The following is a 23950-nucleotide window of genomic DNA, read 5'->3' as shown; positions in this document are numbered from 1 at the left end:
TCCTAAGGATATTAAGTTGTGAAGATTTGGAAAGATTTTCTCAAATATTGTGCTCTCATTCATCTTTTCTTTACTATTTTACCCTGTTCCCTACATCTCTCACTCTAAACACAACTCTTCCCTTCCCCCCAAAAGCCACCTACATAAAAAATACATAGTGCATCAGAGGCTGCTTTGAATAAATGAATAAGTTAGGAAAGAATAGCTGAAGATTGATTTTATGTGGTTAAATAAAATCAAATTACCTTCTTTTGTGATAGGAAGTGTCAGTGAACTGATTTATGTATGAAGTATGCCTATTTTACTTTTGTCCAGTTCTCTATACTAATAATTATCTGATCATTTTATAGTACCAGCTTGTAGAACTTTCTCTTCATTGCTCCTCTTGCTTCCAAATCACTGCCTATCTCCAACAGTTAGCTCTGTGCTGAGGAAGCCATTAAATGATAGGTAAAAGTAGAAACAGAAGAGTGATACATTGTTGAATAAATTTAATGACAAAAAGTGAAACATAAAATGCCTACATTTTAAAACTTTTATTCAATCTTTTTTTTTTTTTCTTTCTGAAAAATTATAGGGGATGGAGTATTAGATCTCTCTACAAAGAAAACCAGCACAAGATCCGAAGAGTCCTCAACATGTGATCCATCTTCTGAAAATTCTATGTCTGGGTAAGCCACATCTAGGAAATAATAATTAGTTGATGCAAAAATATATCTTTGAAGAAACTTTTATGATATATTGAGTATACTTATACACATTATACATCGTTTTTCTTCAGGATTTTTACCACTCATAAATGTCTATATCACACCTTTCATTTGTCTTTTTTCTTTCTTTCTTTTTTTTTTTAACTCTTTCTGTTAAAGAAAAGTTATCAGAACAATCACCAAACTTTAGTTCATGTTGCTAAAATGCGAGTTTAATCATAGAATGTAAACTAAGAAGCAGGATTGCAAAAGATAATTTCAATTACTTCAGGAATTTATTTAGGAAACATTTTGAGCAGAACATTTAACTTCAATACTTAAATTTTTAAAATAACATGAAAAAGTTTTAAAAGTACTGTATTTAATAATTCTTAATGAGAAAAATAACTCATAGTATTGATTTGCATTTTTCCCTAGGTGTATGATGGTGGCAAACTGCTTGATATATACTCAGCAGTGACCATAAAAAGTTATTTTATGTGTCGAAAGCTACCATTAAATTAATTTAAATAAATAGCCATTAATGAAATGCTATTCTATTAGATTTTGTTGTAATTCGGGTATCTTCCCATTTTATTAGCTTTGGCAGGACCCTTTTGTCAGCTATGCATATTAAAGAACAATTTGTTTCACCTAAGAATATCAGGCATTTTTGAATCATGAGATGCATATTAAACCTTTTGTATGAATTTGAAGTTTTACAATGATACATTAGAAGAAAAATAAACAGATATTAAAAATATCTAAAACTGGGTTTTATTATCCAAATATATGGTTATGGTTAAGTATAGAATTTTAAGTTTTTAGATATAGAAAACTTAGTCTTGTGGAAGTGTGGGATGTTTGTGTTTGGTAATGTTCCTATAAATTTCCTATAAAGGGGTTGACTCTTTTATTACTTGTTTAGCGGTAACGTCACGTTTCTACTAACAAAAGCTCCTTTAGGATTTGGGTATTTTTAATAATGGAACACTAATTGTATAAATTATATCAGTGTTGCTCTGCAAGCATCTATCAGAGGGAATAGCAACAACATGAGAATATTATGTATTACTGAGTTAGGACTTTAAGTTCTTGGAAGGTCTGCCCGTAGAGACCACTGTATGATTGACACATTGTCCTACCAGGACTATAGCATTTGTTATGATAAGGAGTAACTACCACGTCTCAAAGACTTTAAAGTGTCAGAAGCAGTGATGTTACCTAAGCAAGGAGTATAATAAAGGAGTGGACCCTCCCCTTCCATAGCTGTGTGAGAGTCTCTCATGCATCAGTTTACCATCGTTTCATTCCATCCATCCAGGAGACTACACAGAGACAGAGAGGACTATGTGGAAAGAAGTGCTGAGTTTGCAGATGGTTTGCTCTCAAAAGCTTTGAAAGACATTCAGTCTGGAGCATTGGACATAAATAAAGCAGGCATACTTTATGGCATACCTCAAAAAACTTTACTTCTCCACTTAGAAGCCTTACCAGCAGGAAAGCCTGCATCTTTTAAAAACAAAACTCGAGATTTCAATGATAGTTACTCATATAAAGACAGTAAAGAAACTTGTGCAGTGCTGCAAAAAGTAGCCTTATGGGCAAGAGCTCAAGCAGAGCGCACAGAAAAAAGTAAACTCAATCTACTTGAAACCTCAGAATTAAAATTCCCAACAGCTTCCAGTTACCTCCACCAGTTAACTCTACAGAGAATGGTCACTCAATTTAAAGAAAAAAATGAAAGCCTTCAATATGAAACTTCAAGTCCTACTGTACAGTTAAAAATTCCTCAGCTACGAGTAAGTTCTGTTTCAAAACCACAACCTGATGGTTCTGGTCTTCTGGATGTTATGTATCAAGTTTCCAAAACCTCTTCAGTCTTAGAAGGATCAGCTCTTCAAAAACTGAAAAATATACTCCCTAAACAGAACAAAATAGAATGTTCTGGGCCTGTAACTCACTCAAATGTTGACTCTTACTTTCTACATGGGGACCTCTCTCCTTTGTGTCTTAATTCTAAAAATGGAACAGTTGATGGAAACTCTGAAAATACGGAAGATGGATTGGATCGCAAAGATAATAAGCAGCCTAGGAAAAAACGTGGCCGCTATCGGCAGTATGATCATGAAATAATGGAAGAGGCTATTGCAATGGTAATGAGTGGAAAAATGAGTGTTTCCAAAGCACAAGGAATTTATGGGGTACCTCACAGCACTTTAGAATACAAGGTAAAGGAAAGATCTGGAACACTGAAGACTCCGCCGAAGAAGAAACTCCGATTACCGGACACTGGGTTATTTAATATGACAGATTCAGGGACTGGCAGCTGCGAAAATAGCAGCAAGCCTGTGTAGATTACTTGTTAGCAAAATGATGTGTGTGTGTGTGTGTGTGTGTGTGTGTGTGTGTGCGCGTGCATGCGTGTGCGTGTACACACAGGTATGTATGTGTGTATGTCTGTATACACGTGTGGGAATTACATATGCTCACTTTGACAGGAGACATGAAACTTTACAGTTCAAAAACCACATACATGCCTTTTTGAAAAAAAAAGTTTTATTCAGGGTTTTCACTGTGGACAGAATTATAGAGTTCCTCACTTAATTCTGATAGTTTCTATTTAATCCTTGTATAAATAGGTGAAAAAAGTTCAGGTTTTCTTTAGTAGTCAATAGCATAAAACGTTGTGGAAAAACAAGTAAATGTCATGTGAAGCATTATTTTTATTGGTGAAGGACCACCCCAGCCATTCAGTTAAACCATCTTATTATGGAAATAAATGATTAATGGTTTATAAACATTTTACATAACAATATTTACAGTTATTGTAAGCACCTCAAGTAAATCAAACGAAAATTTTTAAAAAGAAAAAACTTCTATCCATACAAGGAAAAACGGATGCATGCAGTATTAGTACACTACAGTACATTCTGTAGAACACAAAATACATTCAAAGCATCCACTAAAAATATAAAAGAAAATTTAAATGTATGTTTTAATAGGCAAAACAGGACATTTATAATTTACTGTTGGTTTAGCAAGAAATTGGGGTTTGCAAAATATATCCTTAAAAGAACTGACAAATATAGTTAACCCCAAGCGGTTCTAGAATCCTTTTAATATAAGATGGAATACTAAGAACATATAATAATTTAATTATTAAAATGACTTAATTTTCTTTTTAGTTTGAAAAATAAGCTAACTTGTAAGGTTAGAGAAGAAAGGTTGAATGCAACTTAGAGCATGTTTATAATGTGCAGAGAAGTTTGAGAATGGTAATTTTTGGTTTAAACGTGCTGGTTAGTTGATGTTATGACTACTTTTAAATTTAATTTAAGGATTGTGTCACACTCCTACTATTGAAAAACCTCACTGTAACTTTAAATGTATTTGCTGCTGTGACATTTCAAAACATTTTCAGTTTATCAAAATGAATAACAGATTTTCATTTTGGTGGGCGATACATTTTCATTTTGCTAATAACCAAATTTGCAGTTTGTTCAGGGTCTTGAATAGAATTACAAATATTAAACACTGAAGCTGTTTTGAACTTTCATTAATGTAAACTCCTAATTAATTGGGTAGTTAGAAGTTGGGTAGTACATTTTAACTTTTATTAGATACTAGGAGAGACCAATTACCTTCATATAGCAGTTTTTTGTTTTTTTTTTTTTAAAAAAAGCATCCATGTTGGATTTTAAAGGACTATGCAGTTTGGGTAATGTTATAAAAGCAAATCCCTGCATGAAAAGAGTAGAGATTTTCTTATATAACTTCAGTCCTGAACTAATGTCCTTTTTCTGTGTTAAGATTCAGGTTTAGATGACTTTTCTAATACAGTTTTCCTAAGTCCAAAAGCAGGGCTTTAAGTGACTTTTCAAGAAAAGTACCGACTCAAATACTTGGGTTTTTACACTTATGTTTGTGAAGGTTAATGCTCATATGTATAGTAATACTTGAGCATTCGGTCATTAACCTTAAAATCTGCTCATGTATTTTAAAGTAACAAATAAGAAAATAAATGGCACAACCAAGTTGTTAGTTATTTGGTCTCTTAGGTCTATATTGAACCCTCTTCAACTATTGTTACCTATAGAATAGGTAATAGGATATGAATCCTTCCATACTTTTTTAAAGGAAATGCTATACCTAATAGATTACAAAACAGCAGATGTCAGGGTCATCTTTCTTTTTAAAGAATTAAGCCATATTTTGTGAGGGCCAGAACGATGATCGATTATTTAATATATCCCATCCCATTGCAAAAACAAGTTGAAAGTAAAATAAAAATTTCAATTTTGTGACCTCTTTATATAGAATTTTACTTAAAAAACTTTGGGGACTTGAATGCGTTGCCTAATATTTATATTGTACTGACCTTTTTTATTCCTCACACTATATTTACATTAAATAAATTGATTGAGAAGTTTATAGTAAAGGGAAGAGATGCAGTACACTTTTTATATCATTTAAAAGATGACCTGACCAAAAATTGACAGGATTCATAAAATCAGGGATCATTTTACTATTGACTTCACAGTGATCAGTAGTTTTATAGGTAATATTATAGTTAATTTGCAGCATTTGAGTACTTGCATTATTTATTTTTGGTCAGAAATAGTATATTAAAATATTTTTTGATAGTCTATAGATAATGATCAACCCATAACCGTTTTAAAAGAAGCAAAATGTGTTTGTTTCTGATTATTGGGCTAACCTCTGATTTTACAAACAAGGAAAGGCAGGGAAATTTATGGGTTCCCCTTCTCCCCAGTGTATTCCATTAAAATGTTCTTTATGTTATTTACGTTTGAACTACTTTATAATTCAGTTACCAGTCACAATTAATTGACAATTTTCTGAAAAATCCAGTTTCAGCAGACCTTTAAATGAAGGTGAAAGCAACCCCTATTGTGCTTTCTACTTATTTGAATGTTTCTCAAGTATTTTATATTAAAAAGAAAAAAAAACAAAAACAAAAAACAGTGCCTCTGTTTTTAGAACTACTGCTCAGTAAAGTTGTTTAAACCATTTCTGGTAGCTAATGACAATTTTATATTAAATTGTATACTAACTTTAGTGAGACTGATTTTTTTTTTAGTTGTTTACAGTACAAATACTTGTATTTGTTTTTTAATTGCAGTATTTCCATTGTCGCAGTAATTTAGTAAAACTCTGTGGCTGCCTTGATTTTGACAGATTTTGTTAATATAAACTGATTTTTAGGCAATTAGTTATATTTATGCATAAATCAATTGCACTATAATTCATGAATTATTTATTACAATATTTTCTAATGAATTCCATGTATCTGTCTTGTGTTGTAAATGTACTGTAATTCTGTTCCTTCTTTGTGTTGTTATATACCTAAATCTGATTGTATGAATTTTAATTGTTCAGTTAACGTGTTTCTAGGTTGTAATTTGTAGTAAAGCACTTCAATGCTTTTGCACATAAATTTACAACACTGGTGTGTGATTGATTTGCTCATTCAGTAAAAAAGAAAAAAAATGACTACATTGTTGTATTTGACTCACTTCTAGGGAACAGATTTACTAAAGCTAAATAAAAATTAAGTTTACTTAATAGAAATATTTCAATAATAACTACTTGTAGTATACAGAATAAATAGTAACAGTAAATAAAGGTTATTAAATGTTTTTGTTGATAACTCAAAAAGAATACCTCTACTAAAAATTCATGTACCAAAAGAAACACCCCAAAAAACTAATATAGAAGGAGTTTGTATGGAAAACTGTTTGGTAGTATTTCACTTTATCACTTAAGAATAAATTCTTTCCTTTAAGTTTTCATGTTTCTCATACCAGTTTCTTTGAGGTTCCAGTATCAAAGGAACTGTAAAAAGAAGAGTAATATAAATAAGCAATTTATACTGTTGCATATATTTTAGGTACATTTTTAAAGGGAAGATTAAACTAGAAAGCATCCCTTTTTTTAACTGTATAGTTTGCCTTTGAAAAGCTGAAAAAGAGTTTGTTACATGAACATCTTTAAATATTTGAATATTCTTTAAGTGAAATAAAAAGCCTGTTTTTGTCTTCTGCTTGATTTTATAGCATTTGGCCATTTCAGAAACTAGTACCCCAGAAGACATTAAATGAATTCATTGAAATCTAATATATTTTCTTGGGAAACATCTAGTCAGTTCTCCGCATTCATCAGTTAGCTATATTTTATATACTCTGTGTGTATACATATATATATATATATGCACAGATATGTATACACACATACATATATACATTTCTTACATATGAAAACACAAAATTATTTAACTTTGAATTAATGTACATCTTCAGTTTTGCTAATTTGTGAAATATAAAACCACTTTTCTTAAAGCATAGAAAAATATTAGAAATCACATATCCAGAGTTAATATTTTAATTTTCTTTTCAATTTTCTCCTATGTATATCATTATATGTAGTTGTCTGTTAATGAAACTTAGGTGACAGTGCCATAATTACAGACTACACAGTTTGATGTTTATCACTAATTATTTTTAAACAGGTCAAGTTCCCCAGTATCAAATTATTTCCCCCAAGGAAGCTGAAAATTTCAGTGTATTTGCTTACTTATGTTGTGATTCTTCCTACTTTGATATCAGTTTGTCTTAAATAGCATAATAAATTCACACCAGCGTGAAAAGAAATTTAGTGAGTACTAAAAATTCATTTATTTTTTTAGAAAGACATTTCCTAAATTTGTTGAAGCACATTTTCTATATTTATAACAAAACATAAAATGTACTTTAGATGAAACATTCCAATCTACATGTATCTATTACGCATAATGTGGGATATTTGTAATGGGCAAATAATAAACGTTTATATTTAATGTCATTTTAATACACAATAAATATGTGTAATTATACTTAGAAATATTCACAATGTCCCTCAGTAGAAACATATACCTAAATATTAAACTTAAGGATATATTTTAATTTATCAGCAAATCTACATCTTGATTAAAAGTTTCACAAAATGGGCTTTAAAAATAAAGAAAAAATAAGACATCTAGTATAAATGAAAGGCTAGTTTCATGTTCAGAGTTTGGTGATATGTTTAACATAAATACATACTTTTCTGAAACAGAATTCTTTTAATATATTTTGTTCTTCTTGCTACTGGTACTGGGTGAAAAATTATACACATTTTTATTAGTTGCTATACAACACTCAATCTTATGCTTAATTGAAGATAGATTTTTATTAGTTTCTGCCATGAACATTTTTCCAGCATTTCTAATTAAATAATTATAGGTAAGTAATATATTTAGTTTTAAGTAACTTTCTTTCAGTTCAAGAAGTTGTTTAATAAAAATATTTTTAAATACCTTCAAAATTTTATTAGGTAAGAATATTTTGACCTAACCTTAGGTAAGAAAATCTGTGAGTTTTTTAAGATCCAAATTACATAAATATTTTCTTGTAGACTTCTATTTTCATTAATATTTTATTAATGTTATGATTCTTTATTTTAAAGAAAGATAATATTCTTCTGCATATTTTTCCTTAAGTGTACAAAAAGAATATGGCCCAGTAGTAGATTATTAAAATAATTTTAAAATGCCTACCTCACAAAATCTTATGAAGTCATGATAAAGCATTTTGACAATTAAGGGCTCTAAAATAATTGATATGTTTGAGAAATGTAGTGTTTTTCAAATACTAATATTTATGTGCAGTTATTAATTTTTCTTTTAAAATAGGAGTTTGTCATTAAATAATCTCTTGCCATATTACTTCATTGTTATTATCAGCTGTCATTTACACTGATATATATTTCTAAAATAAGTGGAAAAGATACCATATTGCAGATCTTGTAGTATTGGGGTTTTGAAACCCAAAAAAACCCAAAAAAGATTTTTCATTATTAATATTAAGATTATATAGTCCCATATACTTTTGGTACTTTTACTGTCATTTATTATTTTTGTTTGATTTTTATTTTTAGTTCAACTCTTGATGCAAAATCAGAGGAAGCTACTAAAATGGAAAAAGGAAAGTCAACATTAAACAAAGTTTTGGAATCATTGTGCACATATCACCAGCAACAGATTTTGACTATGTTGAAATTTCTAATTCAAGAGCAAAAAGCTTCTTCACTTTGCAGTTGCAATTCATCATATGCTCTGTCTTCAGAATCTCAAAAATCTCTCATTGAAGATGATTTGCATGGTCTGTTCTGTAGTTGTGGTGAATATAGGCTAACAGAAAGAGGGTGTTTACAGAATGAAAGACAAAGCTCTGGCTTAGCACCCCTTTCAGTGTGTATTAAAGATTTTCATTGCTTATCTTGCCAAACTGTAGCTATTGAGCACATTAAGACAGTAGTTAATAGAGAAATTGCCAACAATTACAATCCCCACAGGTGCTGTTCTAGACTATTACAAAACTGTAACAATCACTCTACAAGATCAACCTTTTATACTCCTCTTTCTTTACCTGAAGTATGTGATCTGTCAATCAATATTAAAGATACTAACAGATCTCGGAGTCCTTCACCACCACCGTTATCACCTATACAGACTGAAGGATTTGAAAAACTTAAAGATTCAATCTCAGGCATTTCAGCTTTAGAAAACAACAAACTTGAAGCAATTATCAATCAGCCTCCATCTCTCATACCAGCAGAAGACAATAGCAATTGTGAACATGAAGGTAAAATACGCAAAGCAAACACTTCTGATACTTCAGATGGCTCTTTGCTCATAGCAGAAGAAAGCAGTCATTTTACAAATCATGAAAAAATCGATAAAGGAGAGAGTACTACAATTTTTCAAGATTTAATGGAGCGAATTAATGAAAAGTTAAAATCAATTGAAACTACGGATATAACAAGCCTTGTAAAAGTAGCTAGTAGTGACAGTAATGCTGAAAATGATAATCTAAGATTAGGTGATTTAATAACATCTCTTTTGCATAATGCAAAGGCTAGTGACTATAGTTTTATGGAGCTATTGAGTCAACATGATAAAAAAGTAGAAAATAAAATCATACAGACAAGATTCCGAAAGCGTCAGGAAACCTTGTTTGCAATGCATAACTCTCCTGATTCACCTTTGTTTAGAAGACAGTCTTTACAAATAAAGAGAGAAATTGCTAGCCTTGATGAAAATTTTGCAAGAAAAAAATCATCTGAAAAAATTTCAAAGAAATTGATACGCAATGATGAGAAAGTATCAATAGACAAAGAATCCTACATTTTAGAAGACTCTGCTTTCCAAAATTCTAAAATCATTGAAAGTTCAAATCATGAAGAAGCATCTACATTTTTGCCAGTATATGAAATACAATCATTGCAACTACCTCTTCATAGTTTGGAAACGAACTCTAGTTTTGACACAATTTCAGAAAGCTTTACAGCTACAACACCAGAGAAAATGAGCATAACAAAATCACAGAAAGAATTTATAGCTGAAAAGAAAATACAAAATCATAGAGAAAATCCTAGATTAGAAAACAATCATATTCCTCTGAAAGATGATTTTACTGGACTTTTAAACAGAACTAGGCGAAACATTGTGCCTCCTGGGTGGTATTCTGTATATGTAACAAATAATTTTGTGTTTAAAAAATCTCCCAAGTCCAAGAAGTCTACAGAAAAAGATACCACGAAAGACCTTCAGGTTGATAGATCAAACAACATAGACATAAATGAAATCGCAAGGAATACAAATTTACAAGTTGTTGTGGAACGTCTAGAAGATACTATAAATATGGCCAAAAATACATTGGATAATCAGCCATTATCAGAAGGATACAAAATATCCAGGAAGTTAAAAGAAGATGTTCATTGTAAAGACCAAAATGCTTCTAGAAATTTGAATCTTTGTGTGAGTGAAACACGTAAAGAACAGAGTTTCTTATCACATTCTAAAGTGTCATCCAGCAATAGTAATAAAAGCAATTGTCTTGTGACAGTAGAACATGCAGATGTAATGGATAAAAGACTTGATAACCTCAAAAAAAATCACTTAGATTTGGGTAGTTTGACTTCACAGACAAGGTCTGAAGTTGTGGAAAATTCTTTTTCCAGTTACTCTAGTCCTATCAAACTCATGTTTCTTTCAGAGGTTAATAGTAGTGAAGGAGTCAAATATACTTTAACATCTGTCAGTACTTCCAATGCAAACCTATGTTCTTTTGAAAAATGCCCAACTAGCCCTTCAGTAGGAAAAGAAAATGAAAAAAACAAGAGTCTCCCAGGTGCATATTTTGGTGATTACAGTTGTAATACAGAAAATGACACTTCACAAGGAGAACAAAAAAAATCTAGTTGTGTAAAAGAAACTGTAGAACCCTGTTCAGCAAATGTAACTGATATGAATATTTGTAAGCAGCAGGAAGAATGTATAGATAAATCAAACAGTGCTAGTGAATCATCTTTAAAAAGAAAACCAGGTAGGCCTAAAAAAATAGGTCCTCAAGTTGTAAAACAGGTTAAGCGACCAATTGGAAGGCCACCAAAACCTAAAGTTGATAAGATAGAAAGTACTATACGCCGAAGTGAGCACATCAGCAATGTTGGGAAGAAAAACACAGAATCTCTGGTGTCAGGCTTAAATGAGGGTATTAGTAGAAAAAGTATCACAGTGACTGTTGTTTATGGAAGGTCAAGAAGAATTAAAAGACATGTGTCAGAAGGTAGCCTAGGCAATGCTATACCTTTCAATAATAGTAATGCTGATTTTTTGCATGAATTTAATGGGCTGAAACATAAGAAAACAGCAGATATTGGTTTGGATGAAAGAATGACCGCTGTACCAAGTTTGACTACTGAAAAGGATATCTTTGCATGTGGCTATGAACACATTAGACCTATCAAGAACAAATCTGTGTTACCTTACCCTTACAGCAATATTATTCGGACAAGCCAAAAGCCTTTGACAGTAATTAGGAAACCTGGTAGACCTGCAAAAGTTAAAATCTCTGGCATATCTGTGACTGTTAATAGAGTTTCACCTCAAGAAAGAAAAGTATGTATAAGCAGCTGCTTGCCTCCTTTAGATCAAGACAGTATGCTAGAAAAAAACCTATCAGAAGAAAAGCATGAACACCAGTGCAATAAAATGGATAAAACAAAAAGCACTCAAACTGATTTATTTGAGGAGAGATCAAAGAATATGGCTTCTCCAGTACCTTTGAGACATTCTGTTAGGGACAGAAAGCCATCACTGCATTTTTTACATTCTCTAGCATCTTCTAATTCATTTGCTTATAGAAACAACTTGCTACGTAAATCATATAAACTACATTTCCAAAAAACTAAAGATCAAAAAGAAAAATGCAAATACTCAAATATGAAAATAGCTTCCAAAGATACCTCAGGAGCTAGAAATTTGGGTAATACAAAAAAGAATCCCGATGATGGTAAATTCACAACTATTAATGAAGTATCATTGGATCCTATTTTTTCATCAAGCCCTTCTCTTAGGTGGTGGGCAACTACTACTTCAAATGATTCCTTGTTAGAGGAGCTAAACAATAGATTTGAGCAGATAACTAATGCTTGGGTGCAAGTGAGTGGAAATGAAACAGAAAATTGTCTTCATGAAGCAAGAGGCCACTTAGAAAAGGATGGTAGTTTTAAAGTGCCAAGCCCTTTGGAAACCTGCCTTTTAGAACTTGAAGTTTCACCCGTAAAAATGCTTTTTCAGAAAAAGTGTGACATGAATGAGCTTTGTACCTGGTTTATGCAAACAACAGAAACACAGTCTCTTTCACTAGTTAGAAAAGCAAATGCTCGAAATCCTTTGGAAGTAATTAATACCAGAGGAATCAAAGTTGGAAACAAACAATCTGATCATAATACTAGCCTTTTCAGAAAGCACTTTAAAAAATTTGCACTATCCTCTCCTTCAAAATCAGCAGGGAAATTACAGATATTGCGTAAAATTGTTAGATCTCCAGTGTTAAATGTGAAAAGTAATTTCACACTAGCCAGATTGAGGAGAACTGAATTTAAGAGACTGCAGCATGAAAGATGGAGACAAGTTAAAAAGCTTCACAATCATGGAACAGTTGATTGGAAATCTAAAAGAAGAAACTTGAGATTTTTCTGCCAGAACCAGTTTGTAAATAAGACTGCAGGGGCAACAGATGCTGACATCACACTTCAAGGAAAAAACACAGCAGAAAATCAGCAGTTGGTCTTAGCACCTGAAATCAGGGATGCTTTTTTGCAACAGAAGGTAGAATTGCCTGACTACAGCACACATGCTAGTTTAGAAAGCATTTTAAAATTACATGCTAAAGAGAATGAAACCAACTACAGCCATAAAGATTTTGGGAAAGTATCAAGACAAGGAAAAGTGTGTTCAAGTTCTTGGAGGTCAAAAACCTTTAAAGACTGTAGGATATTTTTGAGGAAAATCAATCATATTGAACAGAGAAATCCATTTCAGCTAAATACAATCATTTATTCACCTGAATCTGTTGAGAGTGAAAGTAATCATCAAACTTATGTTGAAGAAGCAAAACACTGTAATTTAAGATCCCATTCTGCGCAGCAAAATTCTCATAAAAGGCAATCTGAAGCAATAGAAAAATCTAAAGCAAATAATACTTCCCCTGACACTTTTGCTAGCCAACTTGATGGCAATAAATTAGACAAACATATTAAATTTGATAAGAATGCTTCTGATAGTTCTGAAGTTCTTAGTAAATTGAACAAAAGAAAAAGACCCTCATGGAAGACCACAGAAACATCAACAAAAAGACATAAGCGACAATCTTGTAACAGTGGACAAATGGCAAACTATTATTCAAAATACCAACTAGGTAAGTTTTTCTCTCCCTGATTATAAAATTTCATTGTAGGTTTCATGAGTAAAGTGTAAGTAAATAGGTAGATAAAGAACACTTTATTGGTAGTTTTTTTCCCCAAAAATATTTGAAAAACTTAAGCTACACCTGCTGAATAAGGTGTCAAATTCCAAATAAGCTTTTCCTTTCATCTTCAAATTTCCAGAATTTCAACAAGAATTAAAAAAGAAGTATAGACATTTTGATGTACTTGGAGAGGGGTGAACAAGACTAATTTTGTTAAAGTCCCATCTTTTTATAGTAGTTAATTTTGTTTTTTAAAAGAAATTACCTAGACATTTGCACAAAAATTTACCTAATTAGCTCACTAAAGAAATTAAGCTCTTCCATCATTAAAGCTTCATATATTTCACCTAACACATATAGGCAGAGTGCCAGTGCAGTGGTGATAGTTACAGATGGTAAGATATCACAGTTATTTTGGGGTGTGAATCTCTTCCACACTGCCATTCCTTATTCCTGTCTTCCTCCCGGGAGTTAGTTTAGGTCCTTTTTTATTTCAGGATTAGAGAATGAGTAGTAGTCCTTCAGCTTAGATTTGTCTTGCTTCCTTTCCTGCTTCGACTCAGAAACTAAAACCAAGCTGTTAAAAACCCTATCAGTTGCAAGAAACTCAGTACTGGTGCCTTTCAGAGACTCTTTCCATAACCAGAATGCTTCTTTCCGGATGAAGTTTGATTTCCTGTATTGGTCTTAACAGTTGGCAAACCTTGTTTTGTTTGTACAGCGAAGCCATGCAGTGCAAGATATTTTGGTGTGATTCCTGTTGTCTCACTGACAAAAAAATGGTGCAATGTGTACTTGGAAATGAATGAGTTTGATACTATGTGTTGTAACTACACAGTTACACTATAGAATTTAAGACTAAGGACTTTAAAAAATTGTTACATTCTAGTAAAAACAGGTGTAATAACTTAAAATTAAAAGACATCATGAAAGGTAATGTAGTGAGCTTTGGAGCTTTGACATGGTAAAACAGGATAGTTAACTATTCAGAAACCAAAATTTTAAAAAACTAGTTTTAGTAACAGCTAACATATAAATTAAACTGAAGTCTTTATTAAATAATATCTCCATTATTTTAATTTTAAAAATGAACTTAAAATGTTTCGTTTTTTCAGCATAGGCAAGGACAGGATTGCAATAAATAGCTTTTGAAAAAAAATAAAAATAAATGCAAGTCACAGTTTTTATAATTAACAAAAAAAAATGGAAATCTATAAAGAAATTGAGTGAATAATGTGTGAAGCTTAATTCCTCTCCCCACAACCTCCAGTATATCATATCCATTTCATAAGTCATAGTTTCCAGAGGTAAAATATTCTGCATAAAGTTTTAATGTAATACCATGTTTGGTCCTTAAAGTTTAATTAGCATATTTTCTCAAGCAAAGAATGTGAAATTTTTTTGGACATGGCTATATCCCCAGCAAATATGAGGTCACTGCAAAAAAAAAATAATAAGATGAAAAATGCCTTAATGCCTTTTTATTGGATATAGAAAGAGCTTTTGCATTTCAGCTTTTTTTAAAAAAAATGTTATTTTCTTACTAGAATTGTTCCTCATGCTGTTTTCTCATTTTTAAATGATATACAAATAGTCATTTCTCTTTCCAGACTTCCTGTTATACTTAGACTTTTATTTACCTTTTGCTGATAACTTTCCTTCCTTATTTTTTCTCTAAAACTTTTTAGTTTTACTTGTTTTGCTTTCAAAAGTGCCATTTTTACACTAGTATCTGATTTTAAGTGTTTCCTTAAAGTTCATTATTTTAGATTTTTTTCCATCCTTCTTAGTATTCTCCATTTTGTTCTCTTCTTTGAAATTATTTTTGCATTATTAGATTTGTTTTCATTGCTCTTTTCCATAGCATAGTAAGTGACTGGAGTCTCAGGAAATAACTTAACCTCAGCACTTTGTCAGAAAAATTGGGGGCTCGTGTATAATAAATTAAGGAAGACTTCTATTGATGAAATATTTGTTCAGGAATTTGGGTTTTTTGTTGTTTTTGAATTATCATGAATTCTTGGTTTTGTAAAATTTGAGACATAGTTTAATACATTTGGTTTGAACTTTTAATATGCTTTATCATATTTGTCAAATATAGGCCAAATGTTAAAATGTATATATGTGTATATATATATGTGTATACACACACACACACACACACACACACACACATATATATATATATATATATATATATATAGTTGTAGGACTTAAATAGTTTAGTGCCATTTTTGAGAGATGCAAAGAAATATAAGGTAGAGCCCGTGCTCTTGAAAAATGTACAGTCCTATTGAGAGAAAATATGCACAAGAAAAAGGTAAGTAATAATGCAAGACATTTGCATAAAATGAAGTACCAAATAAATGGTATAGACAGGATTTCAGAATTCAGAAGAATGATCTCGTTTTTTCATTCACCATTTATTTAGATCCTTACTGTGTTTTCTGACAAGTTTAGTAGGTAAGACATGGTCACTGCCTCGGTTTATCAGCAATAAAAGAGTAAGAACCAAATACAGATAACTATAAATACATAATATTTATTACATGACAGATTGATGAGAAAGTGCCTTGTGAAGTCCCAGTTAGGAAGTTCATTATTGGCCTGGGGATCGAGGCAAGGACAGCACTTTAATTAATAATTGGCAGAAATGGGGAGCAAAGACATTCCACATATCGGGAATAGCATGAATAAAGTCATGAAAGTAGGAAAGCGCAAGGTATATTCAGGAATCAGGAGGATCGGTCCATTTTCTTGGAACTTACAGTGCTTCAAGAAGAGTGGCATGGCATAAATTCATGAAAAAATAAGATGATGGAAGATTATAGGGGATCTAGACTTGACAAGCCTAATATGTGCCAGGCACTATGCTAAGCACTAGAGATATAAATTAGAAAAAGAATGAAAGTACCTGCCCTTGGTACCTAGAGCTTCTAGTCTAAAGGGGGAAGACAACACACAAAAGGAAGCTGGAAAGAGAGGGGAGGGGACACACCAGAGAATAACCATAGTGAAGGAACATCTGCAGAGCTGCAGATGGGAAATGAAGTGAGCTACAAGTCTAATTTCTACCCTCTGTAAAGGAAGTCTTTGGGAGTTCAGCACATTACCCCCCAGTCAGAGGGGAGAGGAGGATGAAAGGATTCAGGGCTTTAGTTAGTGGCATATGGTGATGAGATTAGGAATGATAAGCTTATCTTGGGAGGGACATCTTTCTGGAGTTAAAACTCAGCAGAGCTGAAAATTCAAAGAAGAGTTAAGGATGATTATTTTGGAAGTAGTGTGAATAGTGAGTTAGGGGAAAGAAAAAAGGGAGCAAGCCATATTGGAGGCTATTGTAATAGCTACAGCTGTAGAGGACTTGTACTAAGGTGATAGAAGCAGAGCTAGGGAGATGGGAAAATGATAAAAGAGATGTTACAGAAGTAAAATCAGTGGGTCTTGATAACCAACTGGCTCTTCTTTTCCTAACTTCTCATATCCAAAAATGACCCCAAGATTACAAACATGGGAGGTAGGGTGAATATTTGCAACATATAAAAGTAGTGAAATCGGAAGAGCAGGTTTAAGCCAAGGAATGGAGGGGGAAAGACAACTAATAAGGTTGGGTTTGAAGTGCCAAGGAAGTATTCACAAATCTTTCTGAATAAATTGCAGTGACTCCCTATTCTTTCCAACATCAAATATAATCCTTTTTAAAGTCCTTCATCACCTTCAGTTGGAGAAAGTTCTATCATCATGATTGTTAGCAGGGATGGCAGTGATAGTTAATTCCTATTCTACTTTTTAGATAGCCCTCATTATTAATGAGGTATTTCTTTAGAGCACATCTAAATTTACCACTTTGCAGCTTCCTCCCATTTCTCCTTGTTCTGACCTCTGGGGTCAAGCAGAGCAAGTCTAAATGTTGGTCCAGGTGGCAGTGAATAAACCTGTCCCACCTACCCCTAGGCCCTCTTCTTTCAAAATTCCCAATTCCTTCTACAGATCCTCATCCGGCATTATCTCAAGACCCTTTACCTCCCTGCTTGCCCTCTTCCGGATGTTCTGCAGCTTAGTACACTACCCAGAGGAAACATTTCCAGTTTTTTCAATTGTGTTTCCATATGGTATGATCACAGTGTAGAGGATCACAATCTGATTATGCTTGAAATCAGAAATTCTTATCCTTTTTTTATGTCATGGGCCCTTTGCAGTCTGGTGAAGACCTTGGACCCCTTCTCAAAAAAAAGTTTTTAAATGCATAAAATAAAATACATAAAATTATAAAGGAAACTATTTTTTGAAATATGGTTATCAAAATATGGTTTAAAACAAGGTCATGGTTTAATAGGAATGGATATGTAGAGCCTATATCAGATTGCACACCATCTTGGGGAGGGGGGGGAAGAAAAATTTAAAACTCATGAAAGTGATTGTTGAAAACTAAAGATAAATTAATAAAAAAAATTAAAATTAAAAAACCCAAGGTCATGAATCCCAGATTCAGAACCCCTGTTTTAGATAATGTTTCTTAATGTAGCCTTAGCATTTTTTACTTCAATGTCACACTATTGATTCATGTTAAACATGTAATTCATTAAAACCCCCACATCTTTTTCAGATAAAATGCTATCTAACCACACTTTCTACAACTTGGGTTTTCAAGTTGATTTGTGAACCTAACTGCAAGTCTTCAAATTTTTCTTTTGGCCCATCATTCTTAGTCTGGAGATTGGAGATCTTTTTGAATCCTGCCTGTTGTACGATGTTGCCATTTATTTTAATAGTTTGTGTTTGTTTGATAAGGTTGGCGTTTATGCTTTTTTTTCCCCCAAGTCTTTGATAAAAATACTTTAAAAAAAAAAAAAAAAAGGAGCCAGGTGCAGATTCCTGGGCTATCCTCCTTGAGAATCCTTCCATTGACTGATCCATTCATAACTAGTCTTTGGGCATGATCACCCATCCAGGTTCAAGTCTACCTAACTCGTAATATCCCATACCTCTTTTCTCTCCCTCTTGTTCATAAAGATCGCTTGCAAGATTTTATTTCATGCTTCACTCAAGTGTTTATGTTATTTCCTACCAGTCTAGTAACCTCAGAAAGAAATGATGGTAGTCTGGTATCACTTGTTCTTGATAAATATAGGCAAACTCTTAATGATGACCATTTCCTTTTCCAAATATTCAAAAAATATCTTAAGTTGTTCTAGGCATTTTGCCAAAATAATTCTAACTAGCATTTATATAGTTCTTTAAGGTTTACAAAGTACTTTCCTCATTTCATCCCTGCAACAGCTCTGTGAAGTAAGTACTACAGGTATTGTTTTCAACATGTTACAGTTTCAGAAATTGAGATGAGACACAGAGGATTAAAGAAACATACCTAGGCCACATGGCTAATAAGTGTGAGGAATGAGATGTGAACCAAGGCAATTCCTGATTCTAAATCAGGCAGTCTTTCCACAATATCACACTCTGCCCATTAGGTTCACGTGCTTGTAGTTTACTGGCTTTGAGTTCTTTACTTTTTTGAAAATCTGGACATTGGCACCTTTCCTGTTCTCTATGATCTTTCAAATATCACACAACTGTTCAATAATCACATTTACCAATTCTTTCAGAATCTACAATAACTCCTATAAAGCAATTTGGGGCTGGTGACTTGAACTCATTGAAAACAGTTAATATCTCCTTATTTATTTTGAGTTTCATTTCCCTGTTTAGCATTTCCATTTTGTCTTTTTAACTCAAGGATCGTTCTCCTTAGCAAGAGACCAAAAGCAAAATAAGAATTTAATTATTCTATCTTCTGTCAATGAAAAGTGCTAAATTTGGAGTCACTTATGAGACCTCGGACAAGTCATTTAACCTCTCCAAGCCTCAGTTTCCTTATCTGTAAATGAGAGGGGTTGGACTAAATACACCTTAAGGTCCCTTCTAACTCTAAGTCTGTGATCTATCATTGTCCCATCCTGCTAAGGAAAGGTCTAGGTCTTCCGTAATTTTTTTTTTTTTATAGCTACACACAAAAAAAAGGCCAAAAAAAAAAAAAAACCTACTCTCTATTTAGAAATTAAATGTAAGGCATTATTTTTACACAAGTGATCGGAGATTTCTTCTACATAGGGACCTCCCCAGAATGGAAACTTCATGAACACACAACAACAACGACAATGTGTGATAGAATTAATAAAGTCCTTAGGGAGTGGTCTGAGGAACTTAGAGGTTATGAGTTGCCCATGGTCATATAATAAATGTAAAAGTCAAGAAGGCCTAGATCCACTAGGTCCAGATCCTACTTCTATACCCAGATATTATTATGATATTCAAATACATGTTTCATTTCTCCAGCATAAGAAAGAAACAAAAAAGCTATAGTCCATTTCATGTAGGAATTTTAAAATTCAAGTTAACAGCTTGAATTAGGTTTTCAAATGAATTTGTGGAAATAGAGCCTATAGAGTTTAGTTCCTGTAATAGTAACTCAAACTTACATAGCGCTTAACTGTATGCCAGGCATGATCTTAAGTGCTTTGTAATTATTATCTCATTTGATCCTCACAGTTACCCTGGATGATAGATACAGTTATCTTCATTTTACAATTGAGGAAACTGGGACAGACAGAAGCTAAATGACTTACCTTGGATCACCTGCCTGAGGCAGGATTTGAACTCAGGTCCTTCTGACTCCAGGCCTAGCACTGTATCTACTTGGCCATCTAGCTTCTTTCTTATGTTGGCAGTTGCTCATTTGGCCTACGTAATGAAAAGTGTTGCTAGCACTTTTATCCCTTCTGCCTTCATTTTCAGCCCCAAGAAAAACATATATGTATTATATAATTATGTGTTTATGTATGTATGTGTATCTCTGTTTATGTATATCTTTTCCCAATTTGAGCTTCCCTTAGGTATGTAAGTATAGTAAGAGGAGTAATCAACCACCTTTTCAGTTTGTTTTCACCCTCTGGAAGGTATCTTTAAAAAAAAGAAAACAGTAGTGCCTTTCTTCTAATCCATCTTGTTCTTTTTTTCTAGAAACTCTAAACCCCTACTCTTTAAATTATACTACTCAGTATTATTATTTGAAGTGTATGTTTAGGCCACTCTTTTTTAGGTGAATAACAATTCATGTTTTTAATTCTTGTTTTCCTAAGTATCTTTTGGGGGGTTTTTGAAGAAAAAAAAATAGAATAGGTAAGTGACTTACCTAGGAGATTATAATCCATGGAAATAAAAGTCTCTAGGTTCCACATGGTTCTTAGACACCTCTAGTATTTGTAAATAGAGCTTGGTAAATTTTCAGTTTTACATTAATATTCCCAAATAAAATACAATAATAGTATATATGTATTTTACTTTATCAAAAGAGGTATTCCCAGTAAGTTGCATTTAAATCAAATTTGTGCAATTCCAATTAAATTTCAAATGCTTTATAAAAGATTACTTAAAGGAAGATTAGCTGTTTTTGTCATTCAAATAATCAACTAATTAATCTGTAAGTTCAAGGGTTTTTTGTGTTTTCAACTTTTTTATTTATTTTTAGTTTTCAACATTCACTTCCACAAGATTATTTTCAACTTTTTTAAATGCAGGATTACTTTACATGGGTACAGCTTTGGTAAGGACCAGTCCATAAGTATAAGTTGCTACCTATAAAATGTACTTAAACAAAAAAAATGTAGGCCTCAAATGAATTTAGGAAGACCTATTAACATTCTAAAATTGAAACTGTCATTAAAAGTATAGATGTCTACTCAGTACATCTATTAATATTCTTTGGAATTAGGAAAGTGGTGAACCTTAGGGAGAGGCAGAATGAGAAATTTGTTAACATGAAAGTATGTATCACACCTTTTTTTTACTAAGAGTTTTGAGTTAACTATATTAAATTATATTAAATCCAATCAAACCTGATTAGATTGACTAATGTAGTAAAGTAATAAGTAATGCTATTCAAATTTAAATTAATATTCTAATTTCTAAATTTTTCCCAAATAAAACTTCAGAAAATTTCAGTTAAGGACTAATCTGTTTGTTAGTGGGGCTTGTTTCGGTCTCTGAACTTCTTCATCTATTGAGTAAAGTGAAGGTAGATTTGGTATTATTAAAATCTTTTAATAAACCTTTTTCAAAAATTCTATAGTAACATCAAAAGTGTATCTTGGTAATCTATTAGTTGGATTTAATCTAATGATCTCAAATTTGTCCTTTACTGTTTCATAGTTTTTTGTTTATTGTTATTAGCTACTGAGTTTTTCAAATTTATATGGCCATATTTTTCAGTAAATGAAAACCAGTCATTGAATTGAGAACTCTTAGGTCAACAAAGGTTCCTTTCCTAGAAGTTGTGATCATTTTAACACATAGTCAATATATTCTGCAGATAGCATGATGGATTGATTATCCATGCTGTTCTATATGAATTTCAGAGACCTTTTCAAGTCAATTTTTTATTCTATTAGAATCTCCACATAAAGATAAGTGGTTTAGATTGATCCCCATCAGCTGTTACATATATACATTATATATATATATATGTATATATACACACACACACACACATACACATATACACACACATGTTTCTCTATTTCACACCATCTAAAGTTCTTGAAAGCCTTTTTTGCCTTCTGAGTCTTTAGGACATGGCCCACTAAGGCATTGGCCTGCTGTCACTGTCACTGCCCCTACACAATAGATTGGTGTTGGAAGCCCCAAGAGTGCCAGTCTCCAATTTCTCTTAATCTCTAAAGACTCTAGATCAGCTTTTTCTCAGGTATGTACTAAGGGTCACCCAGCTTCTCTTCTCTAGCCTACTTTTTTTTTTTAAACTTCTCCACCCTGAGTATGGGACTCCAAACTTCCTAGTTCTGTTAGTGTGTGCTTTCCCTGATTCCTCTCCTGGAGGTACAAGCTTTTTTTCTTTAGCTTTTATCTAGAACTTAAAGACTGCCTATTCATTGTCCATAAAAATAAAAGATTAAGCCATTTGCACCCTGGTGGGAAAGGAATGGTATGATATCACTTTCCTCCTCTTCTTACTTCTCACCATCTTTGCTGCTTCCAACCAAAGCAATCTGGAAATTGGAAAAATGCATTTTTTTTAATATTTTATTTTTCCCCAGTTATATGTAAAAACAAATTTTAATATTTTTTTTAAATTTTGAGTTCAAAGTTCTTTTTCCCTCTCTTCCCTGCCCCCCTCATTGAGGAGGCAAGCAGTTTGACATAGGATATATATGTCTACTCATGCAGAACATGTTTCTATATTAGGTTGTAAAACAAAACACAGACCAAAAAAAAAGCAAGAAAATAAAGTATGCTTTAATCAGCAGTCAGACTCTATCATTTCTTTCTCTGAAGATGTATAGTATTTTTCACCATAAGTCCTTCAGAATTGTCATGAAACATTGTCTTGATCAGAATAAGTCTTTCACAGTTGATTATCTATACAGTGTTGCTGTTACTTTGTACAATGTTTTCCTGTTTTTGCTCACTTCACTTTGCATCAGTTCGTGTAAGTCGTTGCAGGTTTTTCTGAGAGCATCCTGCTCGTCATTTTCTTATAGTACAATCATGTTCCATCACAATCATATACCACAACTTGTTTAACCATTCCTCAGGTGATGGGGATCCCCTCAATTTCCAATTTTTGCTACCACAAAAAGAACTGCTATAAATATTTTTGTACATGTAGGTCTTTATTGCCGTTATGTCAGGCAATTGTACCATATCAGCATCTGGAAACTATTAGTCATTTTTTTAACTTCTTTGGGATATAGACCTACTAGTGATATTGCTGGGTCAAAGGGTATACATGATTTTATGGCCCTTTGGGCATATTTCCAAATTGCTCTTCAGAATGGTTGAATCAGTTCACATCTCCAGCATCAGAGCATTAGTGTCTCAATTTTCCCACATAACCCTCTAACATTTGTTATTTTCCTTTTCTGTCATATTAGCCAATCTGATAGATATGTGGTGGTAGCTCAGAGTTTTTTTTTTTTAAGGCAGTTGGGGTTAAGTGACTTGCCCGGGGTCACACAGCTAGTTCAGAGTAATTTTAATTTGCATTTGTCTAATCTAGGCCACAGGTTCCCACCCCTGCAGTCTAATCAATAATGATTTAGAGCATTTTTTTTCATATGACTACAGATAACTTTGAGTACTTCACTTGAAAACTACCTAGTCATATTCTTTGACCATTTATCAATTGGGGGGTGTATTTGACTCATTCTTCTATATATTTGAGAAATGAGTCCTTTATCAAAGAAACTTGGCTGTAAAATTTTTTTCACAGTTATGATTATTGTACATTTCCCTCCGTCCTATTTCCTCCCATTTCTTCTTCTCTTTCTTCTTTTTCTTCTTTTCTCTCTCTCTCTCTCTCTCTCTCTCTCTCTCTCTCTCTCTCTCTCT

The 23950-nt window shown here is 32.6% G+C and overlaps 1 protein-coding gene across 8 annotated transcripts in view; it reads left to right on the top strand.

Annotated features, from left to right (window-relative positions):
- LCORL (ligand dependent nuclear receptor corepressor like) overlaps positions 1 to 23950 on the top strand; it is a 172131-nt gene that overhangs the window by 125771 nt on the left and 22410 nt on the right. For 5 of the 8 annotated variants that reach the window (XR_003566793.1, XR_003566795.1, XR_003566794.1 and 2 more), the window contains 2 exons: positions 578 to 671; positions 8667 to 13495. Coding sequence is in view for 4 of the 8 variants with exons in the window: in XM_027836134.1 (XP_027691935.1) it covers positions 578 to 671; positions 8667 to 13495 (4923 nt within the window). In the remaining 4 variants the exon portion in view is untranslated. Of the gene's footprint in view, positions 1 to 577; positions 672 to 2013; positions 6230 to 8666; positions 13496 to 23950 lie in introns of those variants that run through there. The other 3 variants (XM_027836136.1, XM_027836137.1, XM_027836138.1) reach the window with 3 other exon arrangements.

The sequence above is a fragment of the Vombatus ursinus genome, unplaced genomic scaffold, assembly GCF_900497805.2.
Source record: "Vombatus ursinus unplaced genomic scaffold, bare-nosed wombat genome assembly UNPS02014818.1, whole genome shotgun sequence".
NCBI classification, from domain to species: domain Eukaryota; kingdom Metazoa; phylum Chordata; class Mammalia; order Diprotodontia; family Vombatidae; genus Vombatus; species Vombatus ursinus.
The sequence above is the reverse complement of the archived record's forward strand: the minus strand, read 5'-3'. Positions and strand labels throughout refer to the sequence as shown.